This window comes from Diospyros lotus, chromosome 10 (genome assembly GCF_014633365.1).
Source record: "Diospyros lotus cultivar Yz01 chromosome 10, ASM1463336v1, whole genome shotgun sequence".
Lineage (NCBI taxonomy): Eukaryota > Viridiplantae > Streptophyta > Magnoliopsida > Ericales > Ebenaceae > Diospyros > Diospyros lotus.
In genome coordinates this window covers 32,893,511-32,914,709 of record NC_068347.1, presented here as the reverse complement: position 1 = coordinate 32,914,709, position 21,199 = coordinate 32,893,511, and the positions used below count along the sequence as shown (strand labels likewise).

Sequence of the window (21,199 nt, the reverse complement as noted above, 5' to 3'; positions counted from 1 at the left end):
ATAATTTATCAATAAAATTTTATAACACTAAAAATATGTATTTACTTGTATAATAATAAGTATAAATAACATCTTGAATTATTTAAAAAATTAAAATATATATTTAAAAAATTAAAATATATATTTAAAAAATTAATAATTATTGGTACAACCTCAAATTTATAGAAAAATATATTGAATGATTATTAAAGCCATATCCATTCACAGCTACTTGCATCTTGCACATTTTTGTTAAAACAAACTATTGGTTGATTGGGATTAGGGGTGAAGTGGGTATTTCAACCGTTCACACTCCAAGTCAACATAATTAAAAAAAAAAAAAAAACTTATTTACCAATAAATAAAACAAACTATTAACTCTCGTATATATATATATATACATATATATTTGTGATGATTAAATAAACTCTAATATTATTTGTAACACGTATATGAACTTTCTTTTGTGTACAGATAAAGCATTGGGTTATGCACTTTTTAAAAAAAATAATTTAGAATGCATACTTAATTTGCTAAATTAAATGGTGATTAATCTTCATATTGGGGTTTGGTGAGTAAAGGTTGGCGGGCTGCCATATCAATTAATTAAACTATTTTTGAATGATGGTTGTTTCTTAAATCTTACACCAATAAATAAGTATATAAATAATTTTTATAAATTAGTTCAGAAAAATAAATTAATAATAATTTTTTAAAATTAATAAAACTATTATAAATTTATATATATCACATCTATTTATAAAAAAATATTCATCAAATTTATTTATGACTATAACATTTTTCTCAGTGTTTACCGTTCAACTACCAACCATAAAAGTTTTCTTACAATTTCTCATAAAAAAGTTGCGGGATTGAATTTAAGAGTAATGATCGTAATTATTGATCACTTTGCTTAAAATGATTGAAAAAATGATTTTAAAGATTAACTTTTAATTTTTTAAATAAATTATAGTTTTAAATTAATTTTAATACTTATAAACTATAAGCTTTAAATTTTTTCCTAATTTACATTTATAAAATTACAAAAATTTGAGGGTTTGCTGCTTATAAAAGAACTAGATGTTATTATGCATAAATAGATAATAGTGATATTTGAGTTATATTTTTTTTTGTAAATATTGTTAGTATTAGTTTTTAATTTTTTTTGAAATAATTTTTTACTTAGAATATATTATAGATTTTGTTAGCTTTGTTACCAAAAGTGTTATCCATTATATTTTGTTGTTGAAGTTAAAAAGTTTTTTTGTTATCTATTTCCTTTTCTCTTATCGATTATAATCTTAATTTCATATTTAAAAAAAAAATAATCTAAGAAACCGTTACATGTTTATACATATAAACTAGTACAAATAATATAATTGTTATAATATCTTATTTACAAATCGTCACCGCTAAAACATCACCTCTGTCATTATATCAAGCATCCTAATCACATATAGATTTTCTGTCATAAAAGTTTAAGTAATAATAGACTAACAAAAATTTTAAATAATGATTTGAATTGAAAGAGTACGTAGTTAAGTATATTTGTTAAAAATACTTAATAAAACTTGTAATTAAACTAATACTAATTCATGAAAAATTTAAAATATTTATTTATTATTATAAAATTAAAAAAATAAATACTCATAAAAGAAGATGTTAAATTCAACCTTAATACATAGATATATATATATATATATATATATATAGATTTGTTATGTTATTTATGTTGTTTATGTCAAGCAACATAATATTTATTCGACTGAATAAAATTGAGAGAGATGGGGCATGGGACCATTAGGGGGGCGAGATCCACATATGCTCCCCTCGCTGCTAATTCGCTTCCGACAGAAATTACAGATCATTCCCATATATATATATAGATAGATAGAATTGCGAGTTGGTTGATCCGATCGATTGAGAGGACACTGGCAGTTAACTTGTTCATGATCATGGCTCAGGTACGTCTGAATTAAATTTTGTTAAATTTGATGTTTGATTGATCGATTACAGAGGGGCAGCAGCGCATTATGCACCCTAGAGAGGAGGAGCAGCAGCCGTGAGAGGAGCAGAGGACACGAACAGAACTCCAAAGGGGAAGGTGAATTTAGTAGACTGAAAGACGAAGGCGACCGTCAACTTGAAACAATCGTTATATTGAAGCTCGGTTGGATTTCGAAGAGTATTGCAGAAGATATCAAGAAGTGGATCGAAAGCTTTGGAGGTTAATGGCGTTCCCAAATTCCCAATCTATTCTCCGTTTCGGGTTTCATTTACTCTGCTGCCTTTTTACATCAGGTTCACAATTTGTTTCGATGATTCGATCCGAGTTGTAGTGGAATGTTCATGTCGACGCTTTCGGATTGTGAAGGCTTTGAGTACGAAGAAGCTAAGTTGGAGAAGCCGACGGTGACCAGAAAAGTGGACGCGAAAGGGCTGGTAATGATGGTCCCGGGAAAGGGCGAGATGAAATACAAAATCAACGTTCGAGTGAGCCCCTTAGAAGCAGGTGCTGGGAACATTAATAAGTTGATGGGAAATTTCTATTCACAACCCCTATTTTTGCATTTCACAACTCACATCCCAGTAAATTCCACAACAATTTTAAAATTTTCATTTTACCTCTCTCACAATCCACCGTCCACAACCTACTTTCTTCTCTGACCACCCCGACTGCCAGTCTCCACCTCGCCTCTCTTTTTCTCTCTTGCACACATACATATATATATATATATACACACACATGCAGCTGCCATAGCCAATCCAGCCCATTATAAAGTCGGCCCATGGCGGCCGACCCACACACACACACACACTCTCTCTCTCTATATATATATATGCGAAGGGATATGTGAAGGAATACACACACACGAAAAGCATGACCGCGGCCAGCAGCTAGGGAATCCAGGGTTCCCCGTTTGGCCTCAGCCAGGGAACGATGGGTGACGTTTTTTTATTTTTTATTTCAAATAAATTTTTTTATTATAATAAGATAAAATTAAAAAATAATACAAATAAATAAATTTTAAATATCTGTATTTTAAGTAATTATAATTTAACTAATTTTAAATCATCGTAATTAAGTGCTAAATTTTTTATACTTAAAAAAATTTAAAATTAATTAATTTATCTTATTGAATTAGATAAATATACATATATTTAAAAAGAATTTATTTTAAATGATGACAGGATTTTTAGATATATGTATCTTTAAGTAATTCAATAAGATAAATTAACTAATTTTAAATTTTTTTCAGTACTAAAAATTTAACACGATAATTTAAAATTTAAAATTAGTTAAATTATAATTACTTAAAATGTAGGTATTTAAAATTTATTTATTTGTATTATTTTTTAATTTAATTTTGTATAATAAAAAATTAATTAAAATAAAAAATAAAAAAAAACGTCTTCCCTGATTACTAGCAATCGGGGAAGGCTCCTTTCCCCGACTGCTAGTCGTGAGGGAAGCCTGGGTTCCCTTATTGCCAGTAGTCAGTGAATCCATCGTTTCCTAGGTTCCCCAACTACTGCCATGACCGCGGTCATGCTTTTCATGTGTGTATATACCTTCACATATATATACGCATATATATATATAGAGAGAGAGAGTGTGTGTGTGTGTATGGGTCGACCGCCATGGCCAACCCAACAATGGGCTGGGTTGGCCATGGTGGCAGCATGTGTGTGTATATATATATATGTATGTCTTTGTGTGTGTATGTGTGTGTGTAAGAGAGAAAGAGAGAGGCGAGAGGGAGGTTTGCGGTCGGGAATGGTTGGAGGAGAAAGTGGATTGTGAGTTATGGGAGGGGTAAAATAGAAATTTTAGAATTATTGTGAAATTTGGCAAGGTGCAGGCTGTGAAGAGCAAAAATACGAGCTATGAGTAGAATTTCCATAAGTTGAATAGAGGCTGTGTAACATTACAGTTTACCACTAAAAAAAAAAAAAAAATCCTTTCTATTATATATAGACATATATATGCAAGTGATGGGGGAATATTTGTGTGACAAGTTAAAAACAATATCTTGAGATACCAAACAATTCCTAACAAAACAAATAATTAAAGAATAAAAGTAAGAGGCATGCAATTAAATTCAATAAGTTAAGTATAAAAGAAAATGATAACTTGTGTTTTATTAATGTAACAAAAGAGTTGAAAAATGAAAGAATAAAGATCGTCATACATTGAAAGAGATAATTTGTATCTATACTTAGCATTTTTCTTTTATAGTTTAGTGATGTACTCAAACTAAAAGACCTAGTAAAGCATCTTGAACCAAGTCTTACAACATATGTGATTTCAAATTTTATTAACAAAGTTAATTTTTTTTTTTAAACCAGATTCATATAAGATGTTAAAAAAAACATGTTACTAATGTAATTTCGTAATATCAAAACATTGTATTTACTTGTATTATAGTATTGATATGTAACTATCGACTTTATTGGCAAACCATGGTCATATTTGACGGTGATAGTTTATTTTTAACTTTTAAATAAATTAATTCTAGATGTAGTGGTAAATTATTTGAGAAATTAATTATTATTAAGGGATTATGAGTTCAAATATTGTTAATATAATTAATTTTTATATTTTAATCAATATACATAAAATATATTTTAAGAGAACATTTTAATAATAAAATTTCATAATACTAAAAATAAATATTTACTTATATAAAATAGGTATAAATATACATTTTTAATTACTTAAAAATTAAACATGTATATTTAAAATTTTAATAATTATTTGTACAACCTCAAATTTATTGAAAAATAAATTGAATGATTATGTCAAGTCACATAAATAGGAAAAAAAACTTATTTCCCATTAAATAGAAAAAAGGTTGCCCACTTGTTTTTGAATTTTTATATCATGTCACACAGTCAATTTGACGGGGTGTGTAAGAATCACTACAAAACACTTAAAAGTGTCAAAGATATTTTTTTTAATTAATAAACCAAACATTAATATTGGTGTTATATTTAAGAAAGTGGACTAAACCCAAGAGAAGGAAGTTTAAAGAGGGAAGCTTGAGAGAATGACAGTCACAGGGAGATTTTCCTGGAGACAACTCTGGTACTTCAAGAAACCTCTCAAGGACCTTTCTTAGATGTCTTGAAAGACTTTCTTGGGTATCTATGGGAGACTCTCACAAGAGTTTCTCCTGGGTTAAAAAATATGTCAATTAGGCTCTAAAAATTTTGTCCGGAGATCTTTAATAAATAAACTCGAAAAAGTCGGATACCTCTCGGTTTGATAGCCTCAATCTTTATAAATAGAGAAAGATTCCTCCGATCAAGATATGATGAGAATTTCACCTAGATTATATTCCTACTACTTTTACATACTCTTTTGGAGAATGACTTGAGTATTAAAGGGCTTGCGTATGAGACATCCTATGCCCCTAACCATCTTCTATTTTATAGGTCTCTCAAAGAATAAAAACTCGAATTAAAGATATTCTTCCACAATTACAAATTTAATGTTGCATCTAAACAAATAACTATTGATTTTTGAAAAATAATAGTGAACATAAAACTTGAACTCCACCAAAGTCTTACCCAACAAAACCCTAATACATACTTTATTATTTGTGATTGGATAGAATTAGTTCAAAGTTCAAAGCTCAAACATAATTTTTTTTTTTACAAATGTTCATGGTCTTTACTTGACGACTTTCTCAAGCTATGAATACCAAAAATATCATCAAATTGTTCATATCTTTACTTGGCGACTTTCTCAAGCTATGAGACAAGACTTAATGGAGGTTAAATTTCCTTACAACAATCATAGCTAGCCATGGATGTAACGCCCGTAAATTATAATTTAATTTAATTATTTGTTATTGGGGTAAAATAATTTAAAATGAATATTAATATAACTTCTTGTTATAAATAATAATAAATTATGTGGTTTTAAGAAAATAAGAAATTAGGGTAATTAATTATTTATTCTAGAATATTTTTGGGAATAAGAAAAAAAATTGAAATAAATTTAATTATGTGATTTTCGGGAGTTTCGGGTGTTAATGTAAATATTATAGGGGGGGTGTGTGTAAATTATGGAAGTTGTGTAACGACCCGTTAGGGGGTCTAGGTGTTTTCGAGTATTTTATTATGGGCTCAAAAATTTTTGCTTTAATTAATTGAGGATTGAAAATATTTTTTTTTTTATGAAATAAAGTGTAAGTGGAAATAAGAATTTAGTAGCCCATCTAAATGGGATCCAAAAATGTGGGGAAAGTCCAAGTGGATTGGGCTATTGTGATGTGTTCAAAAGTTTTAATTATATTGGCTTGGATTATGATAATTTATTTGGGTTGATGAGTTGGGCCATAGAATAGCCCACGGTATGGGCTGAGCCCAATTAGGAAATGAGATTTGAAATTTTTGAAAGAAAATAATCACAAAATAAATTGGCCATCAAATGCCAATAGTGCCCTTGGTCTTTCTTTTGACTACTATAAAGGTGAGGGGCAATATGGTAATTTGACAAGATGCAGCATGCAAGCCTGTAACCCTCTCCTTTTTCCCTCTGTTGCGCCCGAAGCTTTCCTCTTCCATGTAACCTGCCAACGTCTAGCTTTTTTCACCTGCCATATCTCATTCTTCATCTGCATCTTTTTATTTAACATTTCATCATAGCACTTCATCTTCTTCTCCCACTATCTGTTGCGTCTGAAGCTTCAAGGCAAAGTCCTAGCTTCTCCTTTGTTGGAGCGACTCCATCAGGCAAGTTCTTCTTGCACTCATCCTTTATTTCGGTGCAAGTTCTCTTATTATTTCTTGTTCCCGTGCGAGTCCCTATCTCTCAGCCTTGTTAAATTAGTCACTATGAGTGATTATATATGCTTATATATATATAGATATATAAACGTCTCTTGTTGTATGTGATGCCCCTTTTGTTATTGTATCTTTGGATTCTTTACTTGTTTTCTCATGGTCTCATTGATGTCTCTTTGGGGTTTGAATCATCCCAAGTTTCTTTCGGGGAATGGCATTTATACAACTAGAAAAGAATGATGAACTTTGTTCGTTCTACATTTGAAAGAACAGTATATTACACACACACACACACACACACACATATATATATATATATACGGGGATCTTATTTGAATGATTCTTGAGAAGTCATGTGAGTAACATCTGAAGGGTATGTGTCTCATCCGAGCGAGTTTGTATAAGGGTAAAAGAATGTGGATAGCCTCATCTAAGAATATATATAAAACCCATCAAATGCTACACTCAAAGATGGCCATATCTGGACAAATTGCAATAGCAGCAACTTCAAACCCGATTTCGACCTTTATGAATCCAGAATCTTTTAAAACTCAAAACATGAAAGTTGTAGATATTTTTCTTTTCTTTCCATATCATCTTGAATCAGCTCAATCGGAGCTCATACGAGAAAGTTATGCCCTATTTACCGAGCAATGTCGAATCTGTCCAGAATAGTCCCATTCGAATGAGATCCGAAGGAGTTCCTCCCTCATTCGAATGAATTTCATGATTTACTGTTCATATTGCTGTGATTTTTGCCTAACATTCGAATGCAACAGTGCCCTCATTCGAATGAATTTCCCTATCATTCGAATATGTTAGAAGTCATTCGAATGTGCCTCTTAAAACTTGCAATTTGCTGTAACAGTTCTGGCCATACTTCATTCTTTTGGGTATATCTTTCTGTGATGATATCCGATTTAAGATCCGTTTGATGCCTTGGAAACTAGACTTCATAAGCTTCGATTCTATATATTATTTGAATGATTTGGTTATGGTTTGGGCCCGTATCAACCCGATTAATTTCTGTCACGAAATCTGTTCGTGTAATCCGACCACCTGGTGTTCTTGGGCCTATAACTTTCTCTTCCCATTTCCAAATTGAGATCCGTTTGTTGGGTTATAAACTAGACATTCTAGGCTTCATTTTGATATATTACCCGTATTATTTGGCTTTAAATTGAGTCTGTAATGGCCCCGTCATTCTTGGATAAAAAAAATCTGAAAATTTTACTGTTTGAATCGCCTATATATATATATCATAAGCCCATTCGAATGGCTGGGCTTCCATTCGAATGGTGTGCCCTTAATCCTGAAGATTCATTCGAATTTCAGCTATCCCATTCGAATGCCCTTGACTTATCCGAATGATACTTTCAGATCCTATTCGAATTGATCTGCATATATGCATATAACTCATCTGAATGCCTCTTAACCCATTCAAATCATACTCACCTATATTTATATACGTCAATCGAATTGCCTCACTGTTTCATTTGAAACCCCTTGCATATGTACCTTATAACCATACGAATAACCCCAACTGTATTTGAATACCATGCCTTAAATCCAAATACCTTTGCTGGCCTTTGAATATCACACTCCAAATTCAAATGAACTTTATACATGCTTATATATATATATATACCTATTAAATAGCAACTTAGCACGGTCATCTTCTAAAAATTAAATTGCCTTAAGCTATACACTCTTTTAGCAAATCAAAGCCAAATCTGATAGTAAATAAGAATATGCAAGCGTGACCATGGTAAGTGTATTGAATGCAATTTATCTATTTTAAATGATCCCAAAAATATCCAAATTATGAGATGCCTTAGTGAAATTCCTTTTAAATATTTCTCAGAATATGGTCATCAAATTAAACACTCACTGTTTGTGTAAAAGATCAATACTAGCTTGTCAATGAGCAAACACGCATGGTGTGGTATTTTAATTGCATGGGGATTAATCATGAAATTGAGCTATGAGCACGAATGCAAGTAAATGCATACTGTCACTGGTTAAATGAAGTCACAAAATATCATATGATGGGAAAAATAGTTATTAAATCTATAATACTCCTCAATTGGCGAATCAAGATTTAACCTTCAATAGCATTTCTCAAATTATTCTGATATTATAACTTACATGAATCATTTGTGTCAAAGGTTACATCTTGAATGTGGAAAATGTTGAAGTAAGATATGTTGAATCTATTCGATGATGGTAAATACCTGATATGGGTAAGTGGTGTTGAAAGTATGAATATTGAGGAAATAGAAATTTAAATGCATGTGATTGGAAAATGCATTCATGTTCATGTTATGTATATATTTTGCGCACTTATTATTTTGCGCGGAGGGAGAAAGGGTACCTTAGAGCACCTGACGCGGGACGAGGTAGCCATAGCCTGGCAGGTTGGCTCCATATTTATTTGTGAGGTTCTATGAAACTTATGCACTTTTGCATGCATTGATTTATGGCTTGAGAGCCGGGGAAATTGATGTTGATAATGAAATTATGCACTCTTGCATGTATTGATTGATGGCTTGCGAGCTTGTGAGAATTAATAATGACATTGAAATTTTATGCACATTTGCATAGGGATACATGGTGACATGATATATTGAGTTGAATTGATAATTCATGAATTACGAATCTTGTATATAATTGTGGAGTCCTTGATTACTCTTCTTGGTGTCATCGTGTTCTTGGATCCTATATATTGTTCATTATTTCTCGAACTTGCTGAGCCTTGTGGCTCACTTGATCTTCTTTGCCATTCCAGGTAAAGGAAAGATAGTTATTGGGGGCGAGTCCAGTAGGACTGCAGCCCAGGGATAGTGGTGTACGGAGACGCGTCCTACCTTTAAAGATCCTAGTTAGTGATTGGTGAGATTGTAATAGTGAGAATTTATTATGTTATGGGCATTTGAGCCTCTTAATATTTTGTATGGCCAGCGAGCCTAGAGTTATGAGATATTGAGAATGTAATTAAATCTTATTAAATTTCCGCTGCTAGAAATAAAATGAGTTGAGTTCAATTTTGTTCTATATCATTTATGTAAGGACCTTTTTTCGAGTATTCGGAAGCGGGCCTTACAAGTTGGGAGGGTGCTGGTGCGATTTTCGGAAAAGGGCCAAGGGGTCACTTTAAATTTAATGGGTCGCACCATATGTATGAAGGCAGCGGTTAGAGAGGGTGGTTCAAGGGCGAGGTTGCGGGTTCGATTGGTCGCCGGTGCGCGCGTGAGGCAGGGGATTTTGCTAATTTTTAATCAGCTATGGGCGTCCGAAACGACGTCGTTTCAGTTGAGGTGATGGCTAGCCCGCGGCTACCACATGGCCTTCTCTCGTTCGCTCTTTTTTTCTTCAATTTAAGCCTAAATCGGGCACTTTTAATTGCAACAGAACAGCCAGCAATTGGGAAGAAAGAGCAGTATGCGCGCGGAAGAAAAATTAGAAGATTTTGGTGGAAAAAATAAAGATTAAATCAGGTTTAATCGAAGTTTTAATTAGCCAAGTAAATAGAAAAGCTAGTAATAAATATTCTGTACGGTCGAAATTTCGTTTAGAGTCCAATTTTATTAATTTTGGCAAATTATTAGGGTGTTGCAGTTTGTATAATTTTTATCAATTTGGGACAAAACAAGCCTAAGAATATCTTCGTAAAGACAAGTTCTTTATACCCTTTACAACGTTCCTTTCGTTGTCAATTTACTTCACCTCCCTTCGTTTGTTTCGGCCCGTTTATTAATTATGGGATTATAAGTTATTTGATTTAAAATTTAATTTAAAATGCTGGCTTGAGGATTTTGTTTTCTAGTTGCCTACGGGGGTTTGTGTCACCCCCATGCATGTGGGAATGATGTCATACTTGCTCGGGAATAGGTTCTTAGTTATTCGGGTATTATTATGAATTTCTGGTTGTTTATAGGCTAGAGCGGTTGGGCAGTGGGGGCAAGAGTCGGCTGTTCAGTGACGTTGGAGTGACTGTTGTACAGTCTTAACTAGGCCATCGATTGGACACTCCTAGTCACTGACCGTTAACTGGTGCCAGGCACTGCTAATCAGGTCTGTCGTTATGTGGTTATAGTATGACTGGTTACATTTTATTCTTGTTGCATGGTTTGGTGTGCACATGGGTACGGGCTGTATGTTGGGGTTTTCATGATCTAGTTGTGCTTGGCCACGGACATTCTAATGTTGTTAGTTGCATCTGGCACGGGCATATGCATCGCGTGTGATTTACTATGTGGGCGAAGCATCAGCCTGATGCCTGGATGTATGGGTGTCAGTGTATCTAGTTGATGCTTACTACGCTTTACATTTTATATGGGCATTGCATGGTTACTATGGATACAATGGTCTCGGACGGGAGTATCATTTCGAGGGAGCCTAGGGCTCGGTTATTCAGTGGCTTTGGTGTCAGGAGTACCGACCCGAGGAGTGCGCACAAGTTTGTTGAAGACATATGTTGCCATTCAGGGCAGCGGCAGGTTGGTATGGGATTTGGGTGCCGGGTGTCTTGTGTGAGCCACAAGGACTGGTATGTTCTTTTATTATGCTGCACTATTGTATTGTTGCATCTCATAGCTTGTGTGTACGTGCGAGACTGTGTTTGGAGTGATCTCCTCGTCTGTTTAATTTATAGCTTTCTTTTTCTTATAAACTTGTTGAGTCTTGCGACTCACCTTGCTTTCCATCATTTCAGGTAAGGGTAAAGTGAAAGTTGAGGGCGAGGATCGCGCCACCTAGCAACCAGCTGAGTCGGTAAGGTGTATAGTTAGTTTGCCCCCGTTGTCTCTGATATTTTGACAGGATTTTTGTCTCCTATTTTTGATTGTGCCGGGTTGTTCCTTGTATCTCCTATTGTTGGCACAAGTGTCTGTATATATTTTTATACTCCGTAACCGCTGTTCTAGCGGGGTACATATGTGCATGCATGTATATAGTTTTGCTTCCGCTGTTGTTTTTCTTATGCATGCATGCCAGGGTAATTTCGCCGTCTTGTGTTTCATTTATTTCCCTTCCATAAGCGCTTCCGTTTAGGTAAATCGGGTGATTGGGATATCCGGGCGGGGAGCTTACAATGGAAGAATAAAAAAGTTTGAACTCATGATTCCATATTTAATATAGAATTTTGATTTCTGTCTAAGTCACCCTTAGTGGTTATATCCTAATTATATATATATATATATATTTGGGCTATTAACGCACCAAAAAGAGAAAATTTTTCGAGTTGTGACGATTTTATTCAATCCTTTTAATTTTGACAATTAAGGCGGAATTTGTAAAGTTAGTAGCAATTCTAGCCGAATTGAAATAACGGGCTGTTTGGCCGTACAATTTTGTTAAATACAGTTTTGTATAACAGTTTAACATTTTATTATAAAAAATATATATATACCATTCAAATGTAATATATTTGTTATGTGACTCTAAAAAGAAAGAGATTGTTTTAACATTTATGTGTAATATAGCAAGAGAGTTTATGTTTTTTTTTTTTTTTTTGCACATTTTTAAGGGAGTATAATATTCTATTTTGTATTTCAAAAAAATTTGATGAATGTATATATGTGTGAATTACATAAGTTGCTTTCATAAAATAATTATTTATTATTGCATATAAAATTACTTTGTTATTTGTTGATTTTTTTTTTTTGCATAAATTTATGTTTGGACTTTTCAACTAGGACAATTTTTTTTTTTTGGTCCTACTTAGACCACTATCGTAGTCAATGGCAATGGCAATAGTTGAAAGTATTTAACTGTGCCCAAATCTCCAAAGCTTCTTCTTTTCTATTGCCATTACACTGAATGTATTTAAATTTTCATAAGATTTTAAGGACTATTTAAAAATAAAATGAGAGTGAGGGTGATTTGTTGTGGAACTATCTAAAAAATTGATTTGAGATGTAATGGACTGTTTGTTTGGAGCTATTTAAAAAGAAAGTGAGGATACTTTGTTTAGCTAATCTTCCTGTAACAAAAAAATTAAACTCACACAATCAAAAAAATGTATTTAATATTTTATTATAAAAAATTGTACAAAGCTATTATTTCAATTTGGCTAACAAAATTGTTAAGTTGTTATAAAGTTGTATTTAATAAAATTGTATCATGTGGTCAAGGGTTGACAGGCAACCCGTTATTTCAATTTGACTAAAATTACTATTAATTTTACAAATTCGTCCTTAATTGTCAAAATTTGAAGGATTGGATAAAATCGTCACAACTCGAAAAGTTTTTGCTTTTGATACTAATAGCCCTATTTTTTTTCTATATAGTTTTATTGGGGTTAATTTTTTGTTATCTATTTCTATTATACAAGCAAACACTACATTTGGTGTTAGTATTTTTTTAATCTTATTAAACTTTAATAATTTCAAAAAATAAATTTAAGTATATATATATATATATTTGTGGTGACTAAATAAAATCTAATATTATGAATCTCTATATTAACTTTCTTTTGTGTACAGGCAAAGTATTGCTTGTTTTTTTCAAAATAATTTAGAAAGCAAACTTAATTTGCTAAATTAAATGGTGATTAATCTTCATAAGGGGTTTTGGTGAGTCAACGTTGGGTTGTTTCTTAAATCCTATACCTATAAATTATTTTTATAAATTAATATGACAAAAAATTAACAATAATTTTATAAATTAATAAAACTCTTATAAATTTATAAATGTTACATTAACTTATAAAAATTATCTATTAAATTTATTTATGAGTATAATATTTCCATTCAACTGCCAACCATCCATAGCGATTTTTTTATGACTCATCTTGCTTGGAATTAAATTCTATTTAATCTTAAGTTTCATTAGCAAAGTAGTAAATTACATTTTTAATAATTTGATCATTATATTTTAATTTTTATCAACACGATGACTCGATTTTGGTGTATGTCTTCATATCTATTTTTTAATACTGCCGTTCAAATGTTTTTTCCTAAGCGTTCGTATTAATTATAAAATATGTGTAAAATAAATTAAATAAATATTTATTGGATGGTTTTTGAGTATTATAATTTATTTATTTTATGAAAATAAGTTATGGTGTAAAGGTAAAATTATTTGAGAAACTAACACTTGCACGAATTTTTCAAAAATAGAAACTGACACTTGTAAAATTATTTTTTTATGTTTTATTTCATATTATTCTACATAATATTATGTAAACATGTATTTTCATATCAATTATATAAATAAAATGCACATATCTGGTACCTTAATTATGTTTGAAGAAATATTAAAAAAATCTTTATATTGTTGTTAGATTTTTTCTATAAATAAGAATTTCATTAAACAAAAAACCATGAAAATGTTTATATTTTAATGTTAGAACATACTCTAAGTATCACAACAAAAGACTAAACAAACAAACAATGAAAATCCTCTAAACAAATAAACAATAAAAAGAAAACTATATAATACAGAGACAAAAGGACATTTTCAAAAGTCTGTGCTAAAAAAGCTAACTCTCAATCATCATTAGACAAACTTTCTTAAGAATTGAAAGATTTTTGACGTAAATGTCAATATTAGTGATGTAAACATTCGATTATTCGCTTAAATAACCTAAGAATGACATGACTAAAATATGTATCTGATAATATATGATCATTCTTAAGCCTTAAAATCGTATACTCGTGCAAAAATATATATATATATATATATATTTTATTATTGACATTTGTAACACCAACTTGAGGCTACTCTTCAAATAATGAGTTAGAGTGACAAAGCATATTCATTAGTCAATCACTATTTTATATGAAAATTGGTATTAATGATGATAATCCCTGATTACTAGCTATGTTGCACGAAAATACTTTATAGGTGCCGTTTTCTCGTTTTCGAAACATTTCGGAAACGTTTCTTATTCCCGTTTTGGACCCTATTTATACCTATTTTTTTAAAAAAATATCCATTTCCGTTTCCCATCAGAAACATTTCTTTTTTCCATTTTTGTGCAACATAGAGTACTAGTATGACTTATCAGAGTAGAAAAAGATTGATCAATCTAAAGATGCCAAAAAGTGCCGCAAATTCTTAGCTCTGTACAGTAAGAGGGGATGACTGATGAGAAGGTAGCTAACATTGTTTTGATAAGCTCAGAAATATTTTTATTAATTTTAATATTTTTCTCATTTTTTACTATTTTTTTTATTTTTATTTTTTCTGCTCTTTATTTGGTGTAGGAAAGAACAGAAAACAGAGTCTGAATCAAAGTGAGAAGCAGCAAAAGGCAAGCAGCAACAAACGAAACAAACGCCCAGGGACTGTTGAAGTAATTCCTCCTCAGATTCGCCATCCAGACGTTCTGCCGGCGCTGGCAATGCCCGTTCAGCTTCACGCAAACCTGAGAATAGCTGAAGTCGCTGGAAGCAATCAACACGAATCTGTACACATCTTTCAGTAAGGCATAAACAGCCGCGTCGTCGGCGACCCAGCTGTCGATGATCTTGCTGTGGCGGAGCAGCTGAACATCTCTCGGCGAATTCACCAGGCAATTCATGAACGCGATGTAGTCGCTAACGTACTTTCTCTGGTGGCGTTGAAGATGATACTGCTCGTAGGCGAGGAGGTTTCGGAGGGGGAACTCTGTGTAATCTCCGATGCACAAACGAGGGATCTTGAGAACGCCATCGATGAACCGGATGTCAAAGAGATTGCTCTTTTTCACCATCTTGAACTCCACTCCGGCCTCTTTCAGCTCCGTCGCCGAATTCACGAAGTCCCAATTTTTGTCCGAAACGGTGGGAGCTGGGATGAATTGGTGGCCCCAACTGGCATGAACTAGTGCAAGAAGATGCTTGAGATCGTCCAGTCGAGTGTTATTCATAATTGTCAGTTTCTCGTTCGGCATGATCTGCTCGAGAAACGCTAGGGCCAAGGGGATGAGATCATCTTCTTCGCCAGGACCCCTAGTTTTGCCGAACAAGCGATGGAGAACGAAGAACGGGAGCTGGTTCTCGAGTAGAATCAGGTCTCGCCTTAGGGCAAATCGAAGTTGCTCCGACTGGAAAATTGTGTCACTTTCTCTTGACAATCCGTTGATTTTATACTTCCGAAATAGCTCGATGACGAAGCAACCATCAAGAACCAACATTTCCACCAACTCATCCCTGTTAAAACCGCTTGTTTCAAGATGATAAAATTCCCGTGCCTTTGCTTCCATCCCTAGGATTTCCGTCACATATTTATCCACAGTGTTCCAGCTGGTTCGTCCGAGAAGCTGTTTCAAGTACCTGAGCTTCTGCTTCTCCATTTCTTGCAGTTCATTATTGCCGCGATGATACGGTCCAATGGCGACGATAGCTGGCTCGTAGGGATTGACTTTGTGCAATCGATTGTGGACTCTGAAGAGGCAACCATTGGAAGATGAATCAGATAATCTTCCAAGCTTGTCGTCGATTCGGACAGAAACTGGATCTCTTTCTCTTCTTGATGACATGCTCAATCGTCTGCAAATGTTTTAACCGTAAGAACGTAAATCTGATGTTATTTTTTCAGAAAACTGGGATCAAATTGGTTCCATTTCCAGCAAACAAAAAGCTATAGATCCAGTGGCTTCCATTTGGAATCTTATAACTTTTGGTGATAACATAGATCCATCTGTTCGTGTATATATAGAGATCACGAAACGGGCAAACAAAGGTAGCTCTTTCTACAAATAAAACAAAATTTATTATTTTAAATGGAAATAACTGTCCTTTGTGGCAACTAGAACTAAAAATGAGCAAATGGCTGGCCACCCATGAAAGCACTAGCAATCACAAGATCGATTTTTCTAAAATCGAATTGATACACGATATTTTAGACACTTACTAGGTGCGTGCAGATACACTTAATTAGCTGTTACATGAAATCAATGAATTTATCCAATAAACAGATGAAGACAAAATTGGGTGCTGGTCAGGAAGTTCTTGGTTCTCCTTCTGTCTCTCCCTTGTTCTTCTTTCCTTGTTTCAAGAGACTGCTGAATTCTGGGATTTAATGGCAGTTTGTATGTCTGGACTATGGGAGGATCCAATGATTGAGTAGGGAGCTTGAGAATCCATCAAAGGAGTGGTTCATAATAAAAGGAGCAGCGGGCAGAAGCTTGCAACCATATATTAATATTAGAAAAGTATCAAAAGGGCCCTGCCCCATATGGTGGGATTGACTTGCATTGACTTAAGAAATTACTTGAGCAAATGCTTTAATAAATTCCCACTCAGGATGCTTTAATATATTTATTTGATTTTTTTAATTTTCAATTTATTCAATATTTGTATTTAGTTGACCTATTCAATTTAATTTTTAACACAGGTTCAATTAATTTTATTTTAATATTTTAATCAATTCAATAACCAAAATAATTGATTACTCACCGTTAAAGGTTTCTACATTAACTTTCTTTTGTGTGCAAGCAAAGCATTGTTTTTTTTTTTTTTTCAAAATAATTTAGAAAGCATATGTAATTTGCTAAATTAAATGGTGATTAATCTTCATGGGTTTTGGTGAATGATGCTGGGCACGTGAAGTCATACGGATTGGGTCATTCATGGCTGATGCTGAGAGGGAAGGTCTGGTTTGGTGAGTCAATCTTGGATGGCTGCCATATTAATTAATTACTTTATGGGTAAAGTTAGTCATTTTTTGAAAGTAATGATTAGTTTTTAATAAATATATTTTATTAAAAATTTTATGAATATATACCTCTAAAAATTACCACTTAGAAAGCATTGGATTGTTTTTATGAATATATACCTCTAATGTGTATATATATATAGTGACTAAATAAATTTTAATATTATTTATAAGACATATATATATATATATGTCCTTGAAAAGTTTCGATACTAACTTTTTTTGTGTATACAGGCAAAGCATAAAAACAATGTAAAGCATTCTAAGTGGAATTTATTAAAGCATTTGCTTAATTAATTTCTTAAGTCAATGCAAGTCAATTCCACCGCATGGGGGAGGCCACTTTTAACTGTTTCACAATAATGGCTGTTTTGGCGTTTATGCTTTACCATTCAGTCGCCAGCCTTGCATGGCGCGTTTTCTATGGCTTAAGTTTAATATTAATTTAAGTCTCTTTGGCAAAAGACGAGCTCTTTTGTCCTTTTGTGCCCTTTTCACTAATTTGGCGCCACGTCATCCAGGGGATGTCCCAATCATTGTCGCGCCATGATATATGGTTCCCTAAAATTTTACATATATTAAATCCGGATTCTTGAATTATTAGGAAATATATTTTTTAATTTTTTAATTAAATTTTTTGCTTTCTTTTTCTTTCAATCATTCGTTTGTTTTTTGAATTCTTCGATTAATTAAAAATTAAAGGTTAAATTTGACAATAATAAATAAGATGAAACATTTATAAAAAAAATTATAACATATGAAATTAATTTAAAAAAATTATTACTGAATATTAAAATTAATTTAAAACACTAAATTTTAATAAAATTTGAAAATAAACAAATTCCCAAACTTTATGTTTTTGTCAGCCATCATGCTATTATGTTGACATTTCTTTAGAAAAAAATAAAATAAAATAAAATAAGTTAATTTGTAGACAAATGAGATTAGGGTGCGTTCGATTCTAAGGGTAGAATTTGGATGGAAAAAAAATGAATTTCAGAGAATTGAATTGTAGAAAAAATAAATTCTTAGAAATTAGAAGTTTAATCTGTTTGATTAGTATAATTTTATACTTAGAAAATGATGTTATTTTCCATCTTTTACTGTTTGATTAATAATATTTTCTGTAGAATTTGATAATTTTTATTTTTCATTTCTATACATTTATATTTATCACAAAAAATTAAAAATAATAATAAACACTCTATTTATTAATTTGTGATGAAATATAGTAATAAAATAAAATAAAAATAAACCCAAAAATTACAAAACCCACTCTCTCACCCCCTAAACCCACTTTTTCACCTTCTCTGTCTCCTTCCTGCGTTTTCCTCCCGCCACCGCCGTTGCTAGGCATTTCTAAAGGTGTAGAAGATTAGGCTGACAACCTCATTGTCGATTTTCTAGGTCAGCGTCGATCTCCAACGACCATTGCCAACAACCAGATCCTCGTCATCAGCTCCTCTAACCCCATCATCGATCTTTTACACCATCGACTCCTCCAACACCATCGTCGATCTTTTGCACAATCGACTCTTCCAACATATTGTCGCCATCTGGATCAGTCGTAATGTTGTCGTCGTCACTATGAGTCTCTTTTTCTTTCTCTTTCTTTCTCTCTCTTTCTTCTATGGAGATGGTGATGAAGCCCAATATGGAGCTTGTTTTCGACGGTGGATGGCAACTCATAGGAAGTCAAAGATGGTGATGAAGCCTGAGTCAGGGCTTTACTTCGGCGATGGAAGGCGACAAAGAGGAAGGGGACGAAGCTGACTCGAATGGGAGAGGAACTAGAGAAATCAAGGTGGACAAAAGAGAATGTGTTGTGCGCGCGATGATTGAATTGTCTGGAAATGGAAAACAAGCCCCCCTAAGAAAATCATTTTCAACAAAAGCGAGAAAAGAGCATCACGTGACCGAAAATGACAATTTAATTTCTCTAGAAAATAAGTGTAATCAAACACTGCAAAAGTTAGAATTTGGGTAAAAAATACTTATTTTTCATAGAAAATAACTGTAATCAAACAGGCATTTAGTGTGATCTTTGGATTGAGGAAAAGAAATTTGTGTGTAGCCTTGTATTCATAAATAATTTTTATAAGTTAAGAAATTAGTTAAGGAAAATGATTGTTTTTATGAATATATATATATATTTTTTAGAGGTATTTTTCTAATCTTGCAATCAAGGCCGTTTTTGATATTTTTCTAATCTTGCCAAGATTAGAAAATTTTCAAAAGGGGCCTCCCCCACGTGGTGGAATTGACTTGCTTTGACTTAAGAAATTAGTTAAGAAATGCTTTAATAAATTCCACTTAGAATGCTTTAAGTTGAACGAAAAAACAAAAAAAAAAAAGGGTAACTCTTCCTATATATATATATATATGTTTTTGAACTCTTAATATAAGATATATATATATATATATATTTGTGGTGACTAAATAAATTTTAATATTATTTATAAGAGATATATAAGCCCATACTGGAAAAGTCTTTGAGGGTGAGTAAAATTCGATTTAATCGAAATAATCGAATTGAACCAATTAAAATGGTTGGTTAGGTTCGGTTCAAATTAATAGTCGATTTAGTTTAATTTTTAAATTTGATAATTTTGATTCAATTCGATTTTCATATGAAAAAATTGAAATAATCGAAATGTACAAAAGGACGTCATTTTTTTAATTTTGTTTAAAGAAAATTCAATTTTATTTATTTTTTCAATTGATTATGTTTTTTTATTTGATTAGTTTTTTTATTTTTTAGTTTGTTTAATATTTAAGTTTATTCGATCCATTAAGTTTGATTATTTTAATTTTAATATTTCAATTCATTCGATAACCGAATCAATCGAGTAATCAAGCCTAAAGTCTCTATATTAACTTTCTTTTGTGTACAGGCAAAGCATTGGGTTTTTCTTCATAATGGGGTTTGGTGAATGAGGCTGGCTGGGCACGTGAAATCATACATGCGGATTGGGTCATGGCTGACGCTGAGAGAGGAGGTCTGGTTTGGTGTGTCAATCTTGCATGGCTGCCATATCAATCAATTAATTAATTAATTAATTGATGGGTAAAGTTAATCACTTTTTAAAAGTAAAGATTAGTTTTTAATAAATATTTTTTTAAATAAGGTTAATTATTTTTAATATTAATTAATAAAATATATTATTGAAATTTAATTATTATCTTAAACTAATGATTAATAGTATCGATTATTAATTAGTTAATTACTTTGTCGACAATGATGGCTGTTTGGCCTTTACGCTTTACCATTCAATTGCCAACCATGTATAGGATTGTAGATCTTACGACTGAGATTAAAAAATGTTGATGATTTGATCTAATAACTCATGATGTTCTATAATAATTTTAGTATATTAGATATCTATTGTTATTTATAAACCTAATTAATATTCATATGTAAGTGTATAAAAAAGGAATTTATATAAATTTATATTTTGATTAGAAGATATGCTACAAAAAAGATAAATATTTAATTATAAATGTATTTCAATTAAGGTCAAATTTGAATTCCAAATCATAATTATCCGAATACTTAATTAACAATCAGTCTTTGTAGTTATATATATCATATCTATCATGTGTGTGTGTATTTTCTTTGGTTTTATTTGCAACTTAAAAAGCTCATTGCAAATCAACTATAAACTAGACGAGACTAAAAAAGAAAGGTTTAATACATACAACAGTCCTTTAACAATTAAAAAATATCACGTGTAATCTTTAAAGTATGAAATGTTGAAATTTGATATCTCAACTATTGGGT

General features: G+C 32.0%; 1 protein-coding gene across 1 annotated transcript; it reads right to left on the bottom strand.

Annotated features, from left to right (window-relative positions):
• Positions 1-14,751: 14,751 nt before the first annotated feature.
• LOC127810812 (UPF0481 protein At3g47200-like) lies at positions 14,752-16,876 on the bottom strand. Its single transcript, XM_052350365.1, has 2 exons — positions 16,615-16,876; positions 14,752-16,250 (listed from the first exon to the last, which is right to left on the bottom strand). Exon 2 carries the CDS (start codon positions 16,238-16,240, stop codon positions 14,972-14,974), a length of 1,269 nt encoding a protein of 422 aa, XP_052206325.1. The 5' UTR covers positions 16,241-16,250; positions 16,615-16,876; the 3' UTR covers positions 14,752-14,971.
• Between the last annotated feature and the right edge of the window lie 4,323 nt (positions 16,877-21,199).